Source organism: Canis lupus, chromosome 31 (genome assembly GCF_011100685.1).
Source record: "Canis lupus familiaris isolate Mischka breed German Shepherd chromosome 31, alternate assembly UU_Cfam_GSD_1.0, whole genome shotgun sequence".
NCBI classification, from domain to species: domain Eukaryota; kingdom Metazoa; phylum Chordata; class Mammalia; order Carnivora; family Canidae; genus Canis; species Canis lupus.
In genome coordinates this window covers 14,461,133-14,481,779 of record NC_049252.1, presented here as the reverse complement: position 1 = coordinate 14,481,779, position 20,647 = coordinate 14,461,133, and the positions used below count along the sequence as shown (strand labels likewise).

The following is a 20,647-nucleotide window of genomic DNA, read 5'->3' as shown; positions in this document are numbered from 1 at the left end:
TTGTCTGGGTATTGATACGTTATGTATCAAGGTAAGGACAACTAAGTACACTCCAGAATGAAAACTCCATTCCAAAATGAATCAAGACATAGTCCCAAAATATGGAAGAATATAAAAGAAAATGAACTTTTGTTTTAAAAAAAACCACTAAAACATTCTGGTTCCCCTGTGCTTTTTGAATTTTTATTTTATAAAAAATCAAAAAAGTTAAATGACATTAAACATCTAAATGTATACATGTTCATATCCTATTCCATGTTCTTCTCCCTACTTCTACCACACAGTCATTAGAATAAAAATACCACTGAGTTTTCATGATAGCATCTTTCATGATTTCTTGTTTGACGCATAAAAATTGCTTTAATCTTAAAAGACTACCTTAGGAAAAGTTACATATGCATAAAAATGATCTAGAGATATATACCAAACAGTTAAGAGCAATTATTTTTTGAGAACTGAGATTTTAAGAAAGGTGACTGCCCATTTCTGCTTTATATTGACATTTTAATGTGAATACTGCTACAAAAAAATTAAGCAGATTTTTAAATGGCTTTCAATATTTCTTCTAAAAAAATGTTTAAAACATCCAACTGCTCTTCAATGGGTTGCCCTAGAAATGAATTAAAAAATCTCAAGATTGTACAAAACAGTTATTGGGTTTCCTAGCAACACTGAAGGGGCTCTTTGCACGGAGGTATAGTTTTGCAAGTGTTCAAGTACCCAACAGTTACAAATTAGAGGAGACAAAGGCTGACCCTTGGTCCCATGCAATGTCTCTGGGGATTTTTTCCTAGTATGTGTTGCCCAATTCTATTTACGTAGCATATTAGGTGATCATTTAACTTGCAAAGTACCTGCAGGTTCAAACATGGCCTGGACACTACCTCAAATAGCAAATCTTATCAATTTATTCAAGCTTATATTCAGTATGATGAAATATGTAGAACATTATGAACCGCAAGTATTTGCAGAATCCAGTTAAGTGCTCAGCACTGGATTAAAGAAGTAAACAAACTAAAACACATCCCATTTTGGTAGTGACTGAAATAACATCTCCCAGTTTTCTATGTGTTTTTTAATCTCCAAATTTCAAAAACTTGGATCTTCCAAACTTCTCTCCTGTCCAGTCTGACTTCTGTTGGAGCATCAAAATAAAATAAGCTCATCAAAGTATTTTTTTGGCTTTGAGGTTGTCATCTCCTCCAAACATTACAAGATCTCTTTCTGCCCTAAGAATGGAGTAGAACTGGAGATACTGGAAGACACTATTCCTCCAGCAGGAAGGAAACATTTTGAACTGGTGACCTGCTTTGATTTCTTTAATGGACTTCAAGGTTAAGCTACACATTACCTGGATGGTCTTCAGGTATTATTTCTTTCTCATAATCTTAAAATCACTGGAAAATGGAAAGTGCTTATGAAACTTTATGGCTGATTTAAAAAGACAAAGAAGTAAAAGTGAGACTTTTCAATAATGTTTTCAGTAAAGTCTTAAAAATAGAGAACACCAGGGGAATCCCTGGGTGGCTCAGTGGTTTAGCGCCCCCTTCGGCCCAAGGTGCAATCCTGGAGACCCGGGATTGAGTCCCGTATCAGGCTCCCTGTGTCAAGCCTGCTTCTCCCTCTCCTGTGTCTGCCTCTGTGTGTGTCTTTCATTAATAAATAAAATCTTAAAAAAAAAAAAAAATAGAGAACACCAAAGCGATGAAGGAAGAAAACACAAATTTAACTGCATTAGCTCAGAAAACCAGAAGCTAGCTTTTAACAAACTTGCTGGAAAAAAAGCAGGTTTTCTGTTGTTTTATCACTTGGGAAACAAAACAGAATAACTTCGAACATTTTTCATGTTTTTACCTCCAACAAGATACTAAATGTGAAGTTTGACCAGTGATGGCATAAGCACAGGAATGTTAAAGCTCACATGTGAGTGCAGGCATCCCTTCTAGGAAGCATTCCTTATGCCCAAACATGGACTGAACTAGATGTCCTCTGTGCACACCTTGGACAACTGATAAGGCCTCCACCATGAGCACTCTTCCCACTTTAGTCAAGTTGCTTACTTTCTGTGTGTCTTTCGTACCCTGTACCCTCAAGTGAGCATTTCACATGATTTTGAAGTCAATGACTCAGCTACAAAAAGAAGGAAGGAGGGAAGGAGAGAGAGAAAAGAAAAACAAAACAACTCACAGGCACAAGTACCTTCATATAAGAGAAGGAAGACAGATGACAGTCCATTTCAACATAGTAGGGAAATCAGCAAATTGTAATACAGCTAAAAGTTAGGTGAAAATCAGTTAAGACATTTTTTTAAATTTTTATTTATTTATGATAGTCACAGAGAGAGAGAGAGAGAGAGAGAGGCAGAGACACAGGCAGAGGGAGAAGCAGGCTCCATGCACCGGGAGCCCGACATGGGATTCGATCCCGGGTCTCCAGGATCGCGCCCTGGGCCAAAGGCAGGCGCTAAACTGCTGCGCCACCCAGGGATCCCAAGACATTTTTCTATTAAAGATGGTACTACAGCAAAGTGTCTGATTTCATAGGAAATCAAAGAAACAAGAGGAAGCACTCACAAGAAAAAGATGAGGAAGTTGGTGTCTGTGGAGCACTTGTGTCTGTGTACCCTGCTCACTTTCTCCCCTGCTCCACCGTCTCCCTCTGAGAACATCTCTAGGCACTTATCGAAGTACCTCTTAAGAGTTTCTTGCCTCCTCCTCTGGATTACACAAAGTGTTCCTCTATTGTTGGTAGTTGTTCACAGGGCCCCATCTTCAGCACATACTTTCACTTAGTTGTCAGTGTCTCAGGTCTTCATCTATGGAAGGTACGTCCAAACCTAATTTAATAAACCCCCAAAGGAGCACCTGGGTGGCTCAAGTCGGAAGCATCTGACTCGATTTCAGCTCAGGTTGTGATCTCACGGTCATGAGATCGAGCCCTGTCAGGCTTCACACTCAGGGCTGAATCCATTTCAGATTCTGTCTCTCCTTCTCCCTTTGCTCCTCCCCTAGCTTGTGTTCTTTTCCACTCTTTAAAATAAGAAATAATAAAAATAAAACAAATAAATAAAACAGAGCTGGCATTGGCCAAAACTGCTGAACCTCAAGTGGAGAGCAGAGTAGAGAGAAGGTGAAGGAGCTGTTTGAAACAGAAGAAGTGATTAATGGGACACAAACCCATCGTGGGAAAAGCATGGGAAGGAGGGCCATGGGAGACCATGTACTCAGGAAAGCAAAGGAATGGACCAATGATCTTTAGATAGGAGAGAGAGCTCAGAAAAAGCTTAACAAACCTGGTCAGGTGATGATGGGAGCAAAGACTGATGCTCGTTAATTTAATACTCACATTACAAGAAATGTTAGCAAATCTGATAATATGTATGCAACTTTATAGTTATGTTAATGTAAGAGAAATTGGATATTAAGGAAAACTTAAAAACCTTTTATTTGTAAATATTCTACAACTACAACTGTAGCTGAAGTAAAGCTACTTGTCTTATTTTTCAACTATCTTTAGAACAACATGAAGCAAAAAGAAAAAAAAAATACTACAATGTGGTTTCTCAAAATATCTGGAGTCATTCCAAAGATACAAACAAAAAAGGGGAAAAAGACTAGAAAAAATAATTTAAATTTATATTCCAAAAGTCTTGTATATTTCTTTGATTTCTTGGTAACGAGTACATTATGATGACCTTAACATCAATTGTTAAAATTTACCTGATACTGATTTTGAGAAATGTCAAAGAATGTCATAAGGGGGTACTATTTTACTGTTAAGAAATGAACTGGGTAAACCAGAAACTGGTATGTGTAAGGAACATGTTGATCAGGACAAGTATAATTCTGTTATGTATCTCATAACAAATAACTACAGATGCCTGTGTTAACAACCAAGTCACTAGGGTATTCGAAACTATGCAAAAGTGCAACTGTTGGAGCACTTAGCTGGCGCAAGTCAGTGTATAACATGTGACTCTTGATCTGAGAGAGTCGTGAATTTGGATCTCATATTGGGGGTAGAGTTTACTTAAAATAAATCAAAATAAAATAGATAAACAGAATTGCTTTCAAAAATGCAACTGCCATACTATTTAGATCATTTCCTTGACCCTCCCTCCGACCTATGGCAACTTTCCTTCTCACCAGGAAGTTGCGTTAGGAGTAGCAATCTTTAAGTCACCTAAACAGTTGAGTGTTTCTAGAATGCAAAAAAGAAAAAAAAAAACATTTTAAATATGTTAATATGAGTTAACTATTCCAACCAGGCCTTTCAATATTATTGGAGGATAAAAGAAAAACACTTACAGGAAGGTAGAAATTATGCTCTTTGCTGTCTAGGGGTTGGGTTTTGTCTGTTAAATTCCCATGTGAGCTACCCAGTGCACTATATTAATATGTACTCAGAGCTAAGAAAATAATACAGTTAGAGGAGTTAATAAGAATGAAAAATGACATTAAGTGTGAGGTTATATACTTTTCTATGCAGCTTTTAAAATACAAATTTCCAGCCCCCTATCCCCAATGAGAAATACAAAAGCAGGTGTCCAGGAAATAAACTGAGATGGAAATGGAGAAATCATCATCTTAACAACAGTAACTAACAGTGACTGGGTACTTACTATGTGTCAGGCACTTTTCAAAAGTGTAAATATATTAACTAAAATCTCACAACCTGAAGGAGGTACTACTATTACCGCATTTTATAGTGAAGAAATAGAGATGCTGAGAGGTACCAAAGCTACTAAGAGGAACAAGATACAAATCTAGATAGACTGGCTGACAAGCCACATTCATCCTGTAAGTAGAAATCCATCAGTAAATACCCTTGAAAACAGATCTTGTTTTAAAAATCACTATGAAACATCAGAAGTACGTTTTAGACCTCCAATCACCATGGTGGAGGAGGGTTTGGAATTTACTTTCCTCTGCTATACTAAACTTATAAGCAGACAGAATTTTAGGTAGCACATGGTTCATGTGTTTGGGTGAAACTTTGTTTTTATTTTTTCTTTAAACATTTTATTTTTAAGTAATCTCTACATTCAATATGAGGCTTGAATTGATAATTCCAAGATCCAAAACAACATGCTCTACTGACAGAGCCAGACAGGTGCCCCTGGGTGAACCTTTTTTAAACAGAGAAATAAATAAATAAATATCAAACTAGGAATATATTGTCATTTGTCACTATCATTTTGGACCTGTTGTTGCTTCTTTAGGGCTTAAACATAAATTAAGAGTGTTGAATTAAAATTCCTATTTCAGATCTAAATATGTCCATTTCAGACAATAAGCCAACCAAAAAGAAGTCTTCCCACCCCCCCACATCCATCTCCTCCCCTTCTTCCACAACTAAAAGATAATAAGCAGCAGTTCTCAAGAGCTCGTTTAAATGTGAAGACATTTTTGAAACATTAGCATAAATTATGGAAGCAGTTCTATCCATTAATAGTGTGGGCTCCAGTCAGATCTGGGTTCAAATTCATACTGAGTTTACTAAATGCTTGGTCATAGGCAAGTTTCCAGCCTTTTTAAGTTACTGTTTTTCTTCTTTAAAATGGAAATTAGGGGTAAGGCTAAGCCTCTGCCTTCAGCTCAGGTCATGATCTCCAGGTCCTGGGATCAAGCCCTGCAGGACTTAAGTGTGAGGTTATATACTTTCTCTCTCTCTGCCTGCCACTCCCTCTACTTGTGTGCTCGCTCCCTCTATCCAATAAATAATGTCTAAAAAAAAAACTTTATTAATAGTAATAATACCTACTCCATTGTAAGAATTAAATAAAAATAATGCATGAAAAGCTTTTAGTTTAATTTTTTTTAAAGATTTTATTTATTTATTCATGAGAGACACAGAGAGAGAGAGAGAGAGGCAGAGACACAGGCAGAGGGAGAAGCAGGCTCCATGCAGGGAACCCGATGTGGGACTCGATCCCGGGTCTCCAGGATCACACCCCGGGCTGCAGGAGGCGCTAAACCGCTGCGCCACCGGGGCTGCCCCATATCTATGATGTTTAAAAGAAGAGCACCACTAGTGATGTAGGTCAAATTTGATTTAGTAATGGTATCTATAGAGGCTAAGGTGTGAATAAAGACAGAAGTGACTACTGTTTTGAGGAACTTGTCTCTCAAGGGTGGGAGAAAATGGTAGTGTGTGATGTGGAGTCAAGGAAGAGTTGTTTTGAAATGAGAAATGTAGAGTATGTTTGTATAAGTTAAAAGGAAAGAGCAAATAGAACAAAAGAGGTCTGAAAATATATATACTAAGGGCACCTGGGTGGCTCAATCAACTGCCTTTGGCTTGGGTCATGATCTCAGGTCCTGGGATGGAGCCCCACATTATATTCCCTGCCAGCTAGGAGTCTGCTCCTCCCTCCGCTCCCCCATGCTCTCTCTCTCGCTCTCTTAAGAATAAATAAGATCCTGGGCGGGGGGGGGGGGGGGGGGGGGGGGGGGGGATGGGACGGACACAATACACAGGGACTGAAGGATCAACACCACACAAAAGAATGATGCCTAGAAAATAGCAAATAAGACACCTTAAAAAAGAATGGAGGGCGGGGATCCATGGGTGGCTCAGCGGTTTAGCACCTGCCTTCGGCCCAAGGCATGATCCTGGAGACCCAGGATCAAGTCCCACACTGGGCTCCCCACATGGAACCTGCTTCTCCCTCTGCCTATGTCTCTGCCTCCCTCTCTGTCTCTCATGAATAAATAAATAAAATCTTAAAAAAAAAAAAAAAAAGAAAGAAAGGAGGGAGGGAGGCACATGAGTGGCTCAGTAGGTTGCACATCTGAACCTTGATTTTGGCTCAGATCGTGTGATCTCAGGGTCATGAGGTGGAGCCCTGTGTGGAACTTTACACTCAGTGGGGAGTCTGCTTGAGATTATGCACCCAGCAGAATAGCCAAAATGAAAAAAAGGCTATGATAAGGATGTGAAACTGAAACTCTCATTCTCTACTGGTGAGAGTGTCAACGGGCACAACTAACCCTGGAAAACTGCTTGGCAGTTTCAACTAAAGTTAAAACAGGATGCCTGGGTGGCTCAGTGGTTGAGCATCTGCCTTTGGCCCAGGGCGTGATCCTGGGGTCCTGGGATCATGTCCCATGTCGGGCTCCCTGCATGGAGCCTGCTTCTCCCTCTGCCTGTGTCTCTACCTCGCTCTTGCTCTCTCTCTCTCACTCATGAACAAATAAATAAAATCTTAAAAAAAAAAAAAATAATCAAGCTAAAACATAGGTATTACCTACAGGACACCAGAAACACCATTCATAGGTAGAGAAATGTATACATATGTGCAATGAAACACATGAACAAAAATGACACAGCAGCATTTTTCACAATAGGAAAAATTGGGGGGAAGGTCCATTGGCAGTAAAATGGGTAAATCAATTGTGATATAGTCACATGATAGAATACCACATAGCAATGCAAATGAGTAAACTGCAGCTACACAAAATCAATACTCCTAACATAAGTGAAAGTTAGACAAAAAAGTTAGACAAAAAACATATTGTATAATTCCATTTACATAAAGTGTAAACAATAATCTACACTTACAAATCAGAAGAGAGTGAAGAACTAGGAAATCTTGGAGACTTGAGATGTGTGAGTAGAGACAGAAGTGACTACTGTCTTGAGGAACTTGTCTCAAGGGTAGAAGGAAAGTGGTACAGTGTGATGATATGTGGTCAAGAAAGGGTTCTTTGGAAATGAGAAATGTGGGATATATTCTATTTCCTGATCAGGGAGAGAATTACACAAATGGTTCTGCTTTGTAATAATGCTTTTACCTATATACTTGCAAATAATGCTCGAAACACTGTGCTTATCTCTATGTATGTCACACTTCAGATAAAAGACTTTTCTTTTTTTAATTTTAAAAAAAATATAAGCAAACTCTAACTCTACCCCCAACATGAGTCTCAACCTCATGACCCCAAAATCAAGAGTTGCATTCTCTACCCACTAAACCAGCCAGGTGCCCCTAAAAGGTTTACTTTTAAAGAAATTTTTAAAGAGCTGAAAGAGTTAGAGACAAAGACTACTTTTATTTTTGTTAAAAATATAATGTCCCAATGCTTTATAAATGTACTTTACAAAAAAAGAAAGAAGTCTAGCCAAACTGGTACAATACAGTTTTCCCAATGTACACAGCTGTTGGCCTAAGATCAATCCACCCTGAAGAAGGAGCTGAGGTCTGACCAGGGGACCTTGACTTATTGAAGAAATTCTGGTTTTGGGCAGCCCTGGTGGCTCAGCAGTTTAGTGCCGCCTTTGGCCCAGGGCCTGATCCTGGAGACCTGGGATTGAGTCCCGCATCGGGCTCCCTGCATGGAGCCTGCTTCTCCCTCTGCCTGTGTCCCTGCCTCTCTCTCTCTGTGCTTCTTATGAATAAATAAATAAAATCTTAAAAAAAAAAAAAAGAGAAAGAAATTCTGGTTTTAAAGTAACCAGAAGTGGGGTTGACAGTGTCAGGGCCTGAAGATCTTACAGATAACAGGATGTGATGGAAGTTCAGGGAGCTAGGTGACAATGCCAACAGAGTTCCAGATTTCAGGGGAATAAGTATAAAGAGAAGAAGATTATTTAAGTAAACTGGGAAGAAAATCACTGTATGTGGGAGGTCAAGGAACTGCTGTGTAAGAGTGTTAGAAGAGGGGCACTAAGTGGCTCAGTCGGGTAAGTGTATGACTTTGGCTCAGGTCATGATCCCAGCATCCTGGGATGGCTCAGCAGGGATTCAGCTGGTCTCTCCCTCTGCCCCTCCCCCGACTCGTGCTGTCTCTCAAATACATAAATAAGTAAATCTCAGGGGAGAAAAAAAGAATGTTTGAGGAGAGTGAACTGAAAAATGTAAATTCTAAAAGGCCAAGACAACACTATAATGGGAGAGGGGCAGGTTAGGAATATGAGGCAAGGCATTTCTCAATCAGTGTGGAGAAGCAACCAGAAATTTGGTGTAAACAGAGGGTAGGAGATACACAAGGTTGAAGGAGGGGAAAGTGGTCTGGAGAAGCTAGTGGGGCCCCAGGAGAATAATCAGAAAACCATACATCTTTATATCACATGACATTTCTACTCTGATCCCTGCCCGCTCTGAGAATCGTAGCTGGGGGAGTAAATGCCTGACTCACTTCTCTGGCCCCAAGCTTGCTGACAGTATCAGAAAGATGCTTCAGAAGATATGAGGAAGACACCAATCACAATACCTCCTCACCCATGTGTACACATTATATTATTTATCTACCCCCAAATATCTTCAGGAATTGAAGTTCTAAATAAGAAATATTTAATATACATAATACATCAAGACCAGGGCAAATGTAAATTAAAATGGAAAGCCACAGGAAATTAAGAATGTAAACATCCAGACATTTTTTCCTGTCAGTATTTGAACTGGATTGTGACACACCCTTACCCCACCCTTCTCTCTCCCCCCTCCCCACACACAGAGAAACACTCGAGAATTTCAAACACTATTAAAACTAAGATTTTTTTCAATCTATGTAGTATATTACCTTCCCTGCATTTTTTAACACACGGATGCTAATTTCACAATTCTCTGTTAAAAAATGCAAATAATGTATTTTACATTATGGGTAAAGCAGACTATTGCCATGGTATTTTCATCACCTTCACAGAATAATATGTATTGCTTTATTTTTATTTATTTTTTCTTTTTTTGTTGTTTTTTATTTATTTATTTATGAAATCACACAGAGAGAGAGATAGTCACACAGAGAGACAGAGGCAGAGACACAGGCAAAGAAAGAAGCAGGCTCCATGCAGGGAGCCTGATGTGGGACTCGATCTGGGGTCTCCAGGATCACGCCCTTGACTGAAGGCGGCGCTAAACCGCTGAGCCATCCAGGGATCCCTGTATTGCTCTATTTTTAAAAACCTGCCTTTGCCTCCTTGCTCTTAAAAACTTCATGCTCTCTTCCCTTAACACGGAGACAGTAAAAGTAACTGAGTACTTGGCAAAAAACAAAGCAAACACACACAAAACTTAGGTAAAGTGTCTTATAAAGATGAGATCATAAAAAATTAGAAAGCAAAGATACAGACAGAAGAGCACAAGTAAATAATATTACCTCTTCATGAAAAATCCTGAAGGTAATAAAGAAAGGGTTGATGACAAAAAGAAAATCACCTCTGTTATAAACATGTCTAACTAGATTGCCTCAATCCTGCATTAATTCCTTTCTAATATCCCAAAGTGAATTCAAATTTCCCTAGCAACCATCACCAGGGGTCATTCTATCCTATTTTCTATCTTTCATAAATATATGTATTTCCTTCACAGGCAAGTTAAAAATGTGATTTTTTTGTGTGCATGTATTTCTTTTTTCTTCCTTATACCTAAAATGTAAATGTATACAGCTGTTGAATAAGGCAGTTGATATGATTTTGGGCATGAGTAACAGATGTTCTGATAATTTCAAGAAACTAAGAAACAAGAGACTTTACTTAGCTTGTTACCAACAGGAATACTGCGTGATACAAAGAATTAGTTATAATTATCTCGTGAGCACACTACACCCATGCTTCTTAGTAGGGTGTTTGGAGACTAGATGCATTAGAAGGTGACTGGAACTGAAGCTCTTATCTCTTGACTTGTGCTGACCAACAGGGTAGCTGCTAGCCACATAGGGCTACTGGGTACTTCCAACACAGCTCCTTCGAATTGAGATGTGTTTAAGTCAAATACTAACCAGATTTCAGACTTAGTATGGGGAAAAAAATTAATCTTATTAATGTTTAATTTGATCACATATGTAAATGATATTTTGTATATACAGAGCTAAACAAAATATAAGAACTGTAATGTCTCACAACTCTAGACTCAAATATTTCTACAAGCTACAACCTGCTGGGACTCAGGAGCCCAAAGAGCTCCAATTCCATCTAAATCCCACCACCCCTATAACATCTGCAGATATGCTAAAGGAAAGCAAACATCTGCAGATATGCTAAAGGAAAGCAAAAAAAAAAAAAAGTATACTCAAATTAATTTCACCTTTTTTTCTTTTTACTTTTAAACATGGCTACTAAAACACTTTATTTTTTTTTTAAACACTTTAAATTACATATTTGACTTACACTATATTTCAACTGGACAGCACAACTTAGACCAATGTCACAATTTTTTTAATTTAATTCCTATAAACAAGAATACAAAATGTTCTTCCTACACCAAGGTTGTCAGATCAGATTCAAATGAGACACCTATAAAATTGTCTTAAAAAGTAAGTTGTACCAGGATGCCTGGGTGTCTTAGCAGTTAAGTCTGCCTTCGGTTCAGAGCTATCCTGGAGTCCCAGGATTGAGTCCCACATCGGGCTCCCTGCATGGAGCCTGCTTCTCCCTATGCCTGTGTCTCTGCCTCTCTGAGTGTCTCTCATGAATAAATAAAATCTTTAAAAAGAAAAAAAGTTATACCAAGGTGTGTAGGTGGCTCAGTCTGTTAAGGGTCCAACTCTTGGTTTCTGCTCAGGTCATGACCTCAGGGTCTTGAGATACACCCCTGTCAGGCTCCACGTTTAGTAGAGAGTCTGCTTATCCCTCTCCCTTTGCCCCTCCCACACACTTGCTCCCTCTAAAATAAATAAATTCTTAAAAAAAATAGTAAGTTGCATTCTCCCTCTCCCTCCTGCCCATGCTCTCTCTCACTCTCAAATAAGTAAATAAAATCTTTAAAAAAAAAAAAAAAAAAAGGAAGGGTGCCTGGGTGGCTCAGTCAGTTAAGTGGCTGCCTTCAGCTCAGCTCATGATCCGAGTCCCGGGAAGGAGTCCCACACTGGGCTCCCTGTTCAGCAAGGCGACCACTTCTCTCTCTCTCCCTCTAACCTTCCCCCTTGCTCATGCTCTCTTTCACAAATAAAATCTTTAAAAAAATAGTAAATTATATCATAATAACTATGCATTTTAGTTCATTGTGATGATCTAGATTTAGGACTGCAACGTGTTTATAGCACTGATTCAAAATCCATCCGTGGTGAAGTTATATAAATAATGCATATACTGACACCTTCTATTGCAAAATATGAATTTAAAACTTGTATGATGTTTTTGAAAGAAAGTATGTGTATATTTCCATGAAAAAAGGTACAATAATTTTTCTAGCCCACAGTTAGTTACCGGTTGATCCTAAAAGTGTAAGATTTCACACTCTACAACCAAGTAGGTTAAAGAGTCTTCTCAATTCTTACTGTACAACTACCCAAGACAAAAAACACTCCAAAGTTTTTGTCTGGCCCATTAGGGAAAACTCCTATGGGAATTTTATGGTATTTAAGAGTTCAAAGCTCTCTTCACTGGGAGACTGAAAGGGTCAGCTACAGTCACTAACATTTCAACAGAGATGTAGCTGAACACACTCGGTTCACTGTATCTGAATGTTTCTTGAGATTCCTTGAGAGCATGTGATCTGTGTAGCCAAACTACCCCTACTTTGGAGAAACCTATAAAACTCATGCAGAGCATACATTTACACTATGGGATGGTGAAAAAGTAACCACATTTAGTTACTTGTTTCTTCTTGAAATCTAAACACAATTTATCTTAGAAGTAAATGAAATTAAAGTCATTCCCAGTCCAACTTCTAAAATACATTTGAAATAATGAAAGTAATTTAATAGTTTCAAAGGAAATTTGCATTGTCTCAGTTAACCAATTAACTGGTTAATTTGACTGTTAATCCTTTTTCTCACCAACTATCAAAAGACAAACTAAACCATGCCATTGATCTCACACCTACCCTAAAAATAGACTTATTATCTCCCTCTCCTAGCTACCTTCTCCTTTGTCAACAGGGCAGGCCACAGTCTTTTCTTCTACAGCACACTGCTAATTAAAATAAATTGCAAATACTGCTGAGTCAAGTTAAGGCCTTTAACGCTTAAACTCTAATTGGCTAACTCTTTTAGAAACCTGGAAGAGTGAGTCAATGAGGTAAGGTAACAGAAAAGGCCTATAGGGAAGCACAAAGAGAAATTCTTTTTAAATCACCATTTCGCCACAGAACGTAGAAACATTTTCAGCTTGCTTTGCATTTTTACACAGAAGACAATAATGGATTCAGCAGAACAAACTACAAAAGCAACACCAATATCACAGCCCCAAGGGATCACCAAACCAAACCATGAGTTTCGAACCAGCTTCCTCAACAGAGCACTTTATCAGGCCACGGTGATATCTGCCCAACCCCCTCACATTCCACCATTTGTCATTTCTGCCCCCCAGAAAGGCTGAGTAGAAAATTAAAGTAGGAAACCAGCACTAGAAAAAGTTGCTTTTAACTTATACTTAGCACCACATTCTTAAGAGAAACCAGTCTAATTCCAGTATCAATCTAACAACTATTCTAGATTATTTTCTTAAAAAACAAGACAGATGAAAAGCAATAGGATAAAACCGTAAGTTCATTTTACTTAAAGTAACCCAGACATAATTAAAAATTACCATCTTAAAGTCCACATCCATCCATTACTTGCCACCAAATGAACGATATCCAAAGTTCTCAGTATCAATTCTTGACTTTAATTACACCTGACAATGATTTGTATGTAACAGAGGAAAGATAAAACAGGGGATTGGAAGAACAGGCTGCAACAGGAGTTTAAAACGAGGCCGAAGTGTTAACACAAATTCATTCTACTACTCAATGCAAAGCAGAGCTGACAAACAAAAAAGCTAGCCTGTGCAGGATACAGTCTCCAGCCCTGCTCACCTCTCCCATGACGGACCTATTCTTTTTTTTTTTTTTTTTAATCTTAATGATGTGCCTATTCTTGATCTTCAAATGCCCTTTCTCTCTAGGTCTTTTTCTCAACTCAATATACACCAATTCCTGTCTAGAACACTTTCCCCTCTTATTTAACATGCAACTGTGCACACACTGGGAACAAAAATAAGGAATAAACAGATAATCCTTGACATCATGAAATGTACAGTCTGTTGAGGAAAAACAATTACAATAAAGGTCCACTTGATAAATGTTACAACATCCTCCAGTAATGTAACGTGCTTTGAGCAGGGAAAAATTCACTAGCCGGACACCAACGAAGCTGGTATTTCAAACCATCTTAAGAGATGCTGGTATAACCGGGACTATAAGTAGTGGCTGGAGGAATACAGGTGACTTAGAAACTGACAGGATGTAAGATGAGAGAACAGGAAGGCAGGGTACCCAGCCTTCTGCCCCAGCATCCTGATAGCCAAAAAAGCCACTTCCTGGGAGAGAGAACAGTGGTTATGCAGACAGGTTCAACTGGAGGTGCCTGTGGGAAGTCTAAGCAGGGGATGTCAGGTGGGTGGTTAACAAGTGATGGGAAAAAGCTTGAGAGACAGACTAGAAATAGACTGGAAGCTGTCAACACAAAAATGCTAATTGAAGCCATAAACTGAGGAACCCCAACATTAAAGGTATAAGGAGGAAACTGGGTACACAAAGGAAAATGAGGAACAAGGTTCTAGGTCTGGTGGCTGGAAGTTAAGAGAGTCCCTACCTACTGGTTTCTACCTGGGTCTGCTGCTGTCCCTTGGAACGACGGTCATGCACGCAACACTGCACTGTCAGGCCAACTGCAAACGCTAAGTAGGTTTCTCTTTCTTCACTTAACTGATGCCCACTTCTTAACCTATAAAAATCTAGCTCTACTCACTATAGAAACTGTCCTCCATGTGGAATCCACAACTTTCTGAATGTTCCCAATGATCTCTTATTGGTAAGACCCACTGACCTCATTTCTGCATCAGTTTCTGGACACCCTCATTCCACAGTTCTCCTACAACCCCCACATCACTCTTTACTGTTCACCTTCTGTGTACTTATTAGTTGATGTTCTTCAGTGTGAAAGTTCATCTCTCTAGTGTCACCAGCTTTTCCTGGTTAATCTTACACAGATGGCACCTTACACAATATTAGCAGTGATTCTCAAATCTCTATCACCAATCGTTGTTTCTTTCCTGAGATCTAGTCCTTTAAATCTTCCTACCAGATATTTTTTTTTACCTCCATTCCCCTCAAGTGCCTCAAATACCACCTGTCTAAACTTAAGCTCGTTGGTCACTTCTCCTAAAACTTGTTCCTCTTCATCCTCTGCAAGTTAGGGACTTCACCATTCATTCAAAACCAGGTATATTACTGCTTCTCTCCAACTTCTGCTTGGAACCAACCAAATTATCAGACTTCAATACATTTTCCTCAAAAGAACTTTTCAGATCAGAGAGGAAAGCCCAACAGCGCTCTGTTTTTCAAGGACTGCTTATGTGTAGATCATCCCAGATAGCTTCCTGTGTTAGACCTACCTGCCTCCAGAACTGCTACAGAGTTCATCATTCCAGAGAATAATCTCAGTGTTTCATCTCACTTCTTTAATGTCTCCACAAGCTTCTTAGTGCCACCACAGAGGGTGGTATAACTTGACACATGTCCATTATCTTTCATCCCCTAAGCTCTTGGCACAGCCTTAGAGCTTCACTCACCCAGAGTGTGGTCAGTAGTGAAATCATCAGGAACTTGTTAAAAACCAAAAATCTGGGATGCCTGGGTGGCTCAGCGGTTAAGCATCTGTCTTCCAGCTCAGGGTGTGATCCTGGAGTCCTGGGATCGAGTCCCACATTGGGATCCCTGCATGGAGCCTGCTTCTCCCTCTGCCTGTGTCTCTGCCTTTCTCATGAATAAATAAATATAAATCTTAAAAAAAAAAAAAAAATCTCAGGCCTCGCCCAACTTTCTTAGGAGAATGACTCAGATTTCCATCAAAAGTTTGAGAAGTGGTGATTAGATGCTCTCATGAACTGAATTTCTCACCTCCCAAGACACATCATACCCTTTCAGATCTCCATGTCTTTGCAAAAGCTATACCATCTGCTGGGAATGACCTATCAAAGCTTTGCACCTTGCAAAGTTCTATACTACTGTAAGGACACCTAACACAAGCACATAGTAGGCAATAAATATTTGAATGATTGAATCATGTAATCAATTAATTAATGGGTGAGCCTGGCCTGACATTTGTAGAGTCTGAGGTACTAAAGATCATTCAGGTGGAATGTGAATGGTAGGCACCTGGAAACAGGGACCCAGAATTCAAAGGAGAGGTAGGCTGAACTGGTACTATTTTTAAGTCACTAGCAACTTTTTAGAGGTTATAGTAATGGATAAATGAAGTCACCCCGGTTTAAGATTGAAAGAAGGGGACTGTGGGCCAAATCATGGGGAAGGCTGATATTTAAGGGACCTACTGTAGAAGTATGAAGAGCAGGTTAGCAGGGTGGAAAAGAGTCAAAATAGGTATCAAGGAGCTCCAAAAAAGATAAACGGATTTGGCACACTGTTATAGTTACCTCTCACAACTGAAGTGGAATAGAACAATGAGATCAAAGATAAAGCAAAAGCTTAACTTCTTTAGACCAGCAACTGAGACAAGGCTACTGGAAAGACCACTACAAAGATCATCATTATTTGAAGAGAGAGAGAGATGGAACTGATGAGAGCCACACCATATACATGGGCCTCGTGGTAAAAAAAAAAAAAAAGGCTGCAAATTTTCAGTCATACAACATTTATGGAACATTTGCTATCTACCACATTCCACACACTAACACCAGGACTATAACAAGAACACAAAGAATGCCCCTACCCTCTGACCTAGTGCAATGAGATAAACTGAGTAAACTGATGGACACCCCACAACAAATAGGGTAAGGAGCCAATGAAAGTGGGTTGCTGTGAAGAAGAGGCAACATTTTTTTTTAGGTGGTTGGTATAATGGCCAAAATGTAAACAAAGAGATATATAGAGGAGATAAAGTTCATATTTAATCTTCCCATTTTTTATGCAAAGGAAGACTCCAGGAAAGATGATAAACATTTCACTTTGTTCCTTAATGGCTCTGAGATGATAGGATCCTTGTTCTTGATACATAAAGCAACTGAGGCACACACAAAGGACAGAAGCCTACAGCTGTCGTCAAATGGCTAACATGTGGTGGGGAGACAAGAACTTTTTAGTTTCACTCATGATGCCAGCGTGAGAAGCAGCGTCTCAAACAAGATCCCCAGGTGATGCTGATGGTACATGGGCCACATCAATTTACAATAGCTGCCTAAGCTTTTTCTTGCTCCTCATGCTTTCCTAATAGTGTCTGAAAGCATTAAACTAAGTTCAAGAAATTAAAGGGCTAATAAAGAAGTCTTCAGTATTTGGCACACAGTCAAACCAACAGCAGGTTCTTACTATGTGACAGAGAAGCAGTGATAGAAATTTAGAATGTCAGAGATAACCAAAGAAGAAAGTGACTGCTTCAGAGGCAAAACAGCATAGTGGGAAGGGTAAGGATTAAGAAGGAAATTTGTGACCTCAGCAAATTAAGTTAAAGAACTACTCCGTGTCTCAGTTTCCTCACATGTACAACAGGGATCATTATAATACATACCCTCCAGGGTTGCTAGGTAAATGGAACATATATAAAGCCCTTAACAGTGGCTGGCATTTAATAACTTTCAATCAAGACTTTAATTTTACTACTATTGCCACTATTATTACTGGTAGTATGATTTCCTACTGGGTAGGTAATAAAATGCATCCAAAGGCCTTCCACTAGCAACTAGAACATATGACAAAACTCTTTACAGCCCATATGGAAACAGATCTAGAGGAAAAATGGCACTGCGATTTTTAATATGAAAGCCTCCTCTGCTTTGTTTTGCCAAATGTAGAAGCCAATCACGTTACCACTCAAATTGAATTCACAGCAATGAGTGTCTAAAATGGCAAGAGTATCTGAAGAAATACTCAAAGCCACCCATCAGTTAGATAGCTTTAGAGCTGTTCCCTAAGCTGGAAAACTGGAACTAAAAATAGTTGTCTTCTTATGCTAAAAACAGTCCTTTAATGAGAAGTTCACTATCCAAGCTTACAGTTTAAAAGCAGAATGACTCTGTATATATTAAACATGTCCTCAGTTGAGATTGTACCTAGTAAAGTGAGGTGTCCAGAAAAAAATGAAATCCAATTATCTGGACATCCCCAGAAGGGGAAAAAAAGAGAGATCCTCTACATGGTTTGTTATTCCATTTTTCTGCTCTGGATGTAGCCTAAAGTATTTTCTCCATGGAGAACATGCACTCTCCACTTCAAATTTAGTCCCCGACAAAACAAACGAGGGGAATGTACCACGTAAACTGGTTACTGACCCTTCATCTTTTCCGGAAGCTTTACTTTGAAATTTTCACCCAAATCTAAATGATATGTATTAAAAAGGTGGAGGTGGTGCTATCGATGGAAGATTAGACTTGTTAATAGAATGTTGATCCCCTGAGTAACGCTCACAGATGTGGCATCCAACAATGGAATTAACATTTCAACAGGAAGCAGAGAGCTATCCCAACAGAAAGGGCCACTCGATCCTTTCCAACACATCAAAAAAAAAAAAAAAAAGAAAGAAAGAAAGAAAGAAAAATCCTTCCAGAGACTATAAAAAGTGTGCCTGCGACGGTCACACTTACGGGTTTTTTTTTTTTTTTTTTTAACTAACCATTTGGTTCCAACAGCGACAAGTGCTCATCTTGACAAACAAGATCAGTTAAAACACTGCCACGAAAACAGATCCGTTTCTTAAAAAGCATCAAATGATTGTGCCTTCAAATGTCCACGCATTTTTTAGATGCCTTTTTTTAAAATTCCCCTCCCGAGAAGAGCGCAGTCAGAAAATGCACTTGGCGAATCCTTTAGGGATTGCCCTGTACAAGCCATCCCCTCGTATCTTCAAAAATGAATGAACTCGTCGTAAACTCAAAGCGAGGCTCTGAATTTCTTCCGTGCACTTTGCTCCGGGACTGCAGAATCGAGAGCCTACGTGGATCTGCAGCCCTCCCCTTCGGTCGAGCTAACCTCTGGGCTAACAGCTCGCGCTCGCGCTCGGGCTCGGGCTCGCCTCTGGAACCAGGTCGGGGAGGCTGCAGCCGCCGCCCGTCCAGCGCCTCTCGCTAGAGGCAGCTACAGCTGCACGGTCGAGGCACGGGGGAGCTCAGGGCCGGCTCGATCTCGGCGCTGGAAATTCAGCCTCCCGCCCGCACTGCTCGACACCTGGAAAACTCGCAGCCCACGGCTTCTGAAGCCCAGGAACGCTGGACCGACACGACTCGGCGGCTAACGAGGAAACGGGCGGGAGCGAATAAAGCGAAGGTCGCCCCGCAGCGAAGACGCCAGGCGCCCCCGCACGCCGCGCCCACCCACCCGCGCCCCGGAGCCCCCCGCCGCCCCCGGGCATCCCGCGGCCCCGCACGGCTCCCTCCCCGCCCGCCCACCTTCCCGGCCCGCGGGCCCGGCTCCGCAAAGCCTCCCCAGGGCGACCCCGCCTCCCGGCCACGCGGCCGCAGCCCCCAAACCGCGCCCGGCCCCTCCCCCACGCTCATTGTTCCCGGGCGGCCGCGGGCAGCGAGCGCCCCGGGGCGGTGCCGGCGACGGGAGCCCCGCGAAGCGCACTGCCCCCCGCTCACCCGCGACTCCGCACAGGAGGACGAAGCGCAGCAGGAGCGCCATGGTGGCGGCGCGGCCGTGGGCGGCGACTGGAGGAGGCGGCCCTCGCCCGGGGTCTCACCACCCGGGGCCCGCGCGCTCCCGACTGGCTGGCGGCCGCGGCACCTCCGCGCCCCGTCCCCCCCGCCCCACCCTCGCTCGGCAGGTGAAGCGCGTCACTTCCGGTAGGGACGGGGCCCCGCGGCGCGCGCCGGCCCCGCCAGGAGCGTGGCGTTGCCGTGGCAACCAGCGCGGGCTGCCCTGGGGACCCTCGCGAATCGCGAGCTCCCGCGCGGGCTGCGCCCAGAGTGGGGGGCGGGACCCCGCCCGCTCGCCCGCTCGCCCCAGCAGGAGCCGGGCCCGGCTTCCGAGCCCTCCGTCGAATCGCGCTTTGGGCTCCAGGGTCGGGCCAGCGCCTCTGCCCCGACAGCTCCAGCCGCGGTCGCGCCTCGCCTCCGGGAGCGGCGTCGCCAACACTCGCCTCCGGGCCGCGCTCCTGAAGGCGCGAGTCGCGCTGGCCTCGCGGGTCCTCACCCCGCCCCGCCCGGCGCAGGAGGGCACCGGGCGGGGTGCGGGTCCAGCCTCGCCTCCCACCGCGGGCTCCGGGGAAAGCGAACCGAGCTGCGCCCCGCCCCCCTCCGCCGCGCCGGCTTCCCCCCCATTGCGTGGAGCCGGCGGGCCGCTCTGGAAGGCTCTGGAAGGCTCTGGAAGGCTCTTCCCCATCTCCAGTAATGACTGAACCCTCTAAACCAGAGCTTCGGATGGATGTGAGAAATACCTCGACTGCTTTTTGGGTTTTTGTTGTTGTTGATCCTAGGTATTCAAAGGTTATTCTCACCCTAAAATTGGCCGCCAAGAACCAGTGAGCTTCCCGGGGGGGGGGGGGGGGGCGGGTAGGGGTGACTAAAGGCTGGACGAGGTGTTGGGGGACCCGGGAATGGCAGATTTCGAATTGCCTGGTCAACTCTACGGTGTCACTTCCTGGTATCCTCCATACTTCTTCTGTGTCATCTGTGTTCTCGGTTGCTCTTTGCAGATACTGTTTATTTATAGCTGCCGATAGACTTTGGTGTTCCGGACCGTTCCATATCAGGAGTGAATTGGAAGAGGGCA

The 20,647-nt window shown here is 41.9% G+C and overlaps 1 protein-coding gene across 3 annotated transcripts in view; it reads right to left on the bottom strand.

The window, feature by feature from the left end:
- Positions 1-20,142, bottom strand: part of CXADR (CXADR Ig-like cell adhesion molecule) — a 58,638-nt gene extending 38,496 nt beyond the window's left edge. For 2 of the 3 annotated variants that reach the window (XM_038581254.1, XM_038581253.1), the window contains exon 1: positions 19,516-19,666. In XM_038581254.1, coding sequence (XP_038437182.1) covers positions 19,516-19,558 — 43 coding nt within the window. In that variant the 5' untranslated portion in view covers positions 19,559-19,666. Of the gene's footprint in view, positions 1-19,515; positions 19,667-20,015 lie in introns of those variants that run through there. The other variant, XM_038581255.1, reaches the window with a different exon arrangement.
- Positions 20,143-20,647: the final 505 nt, after the last annotated feature.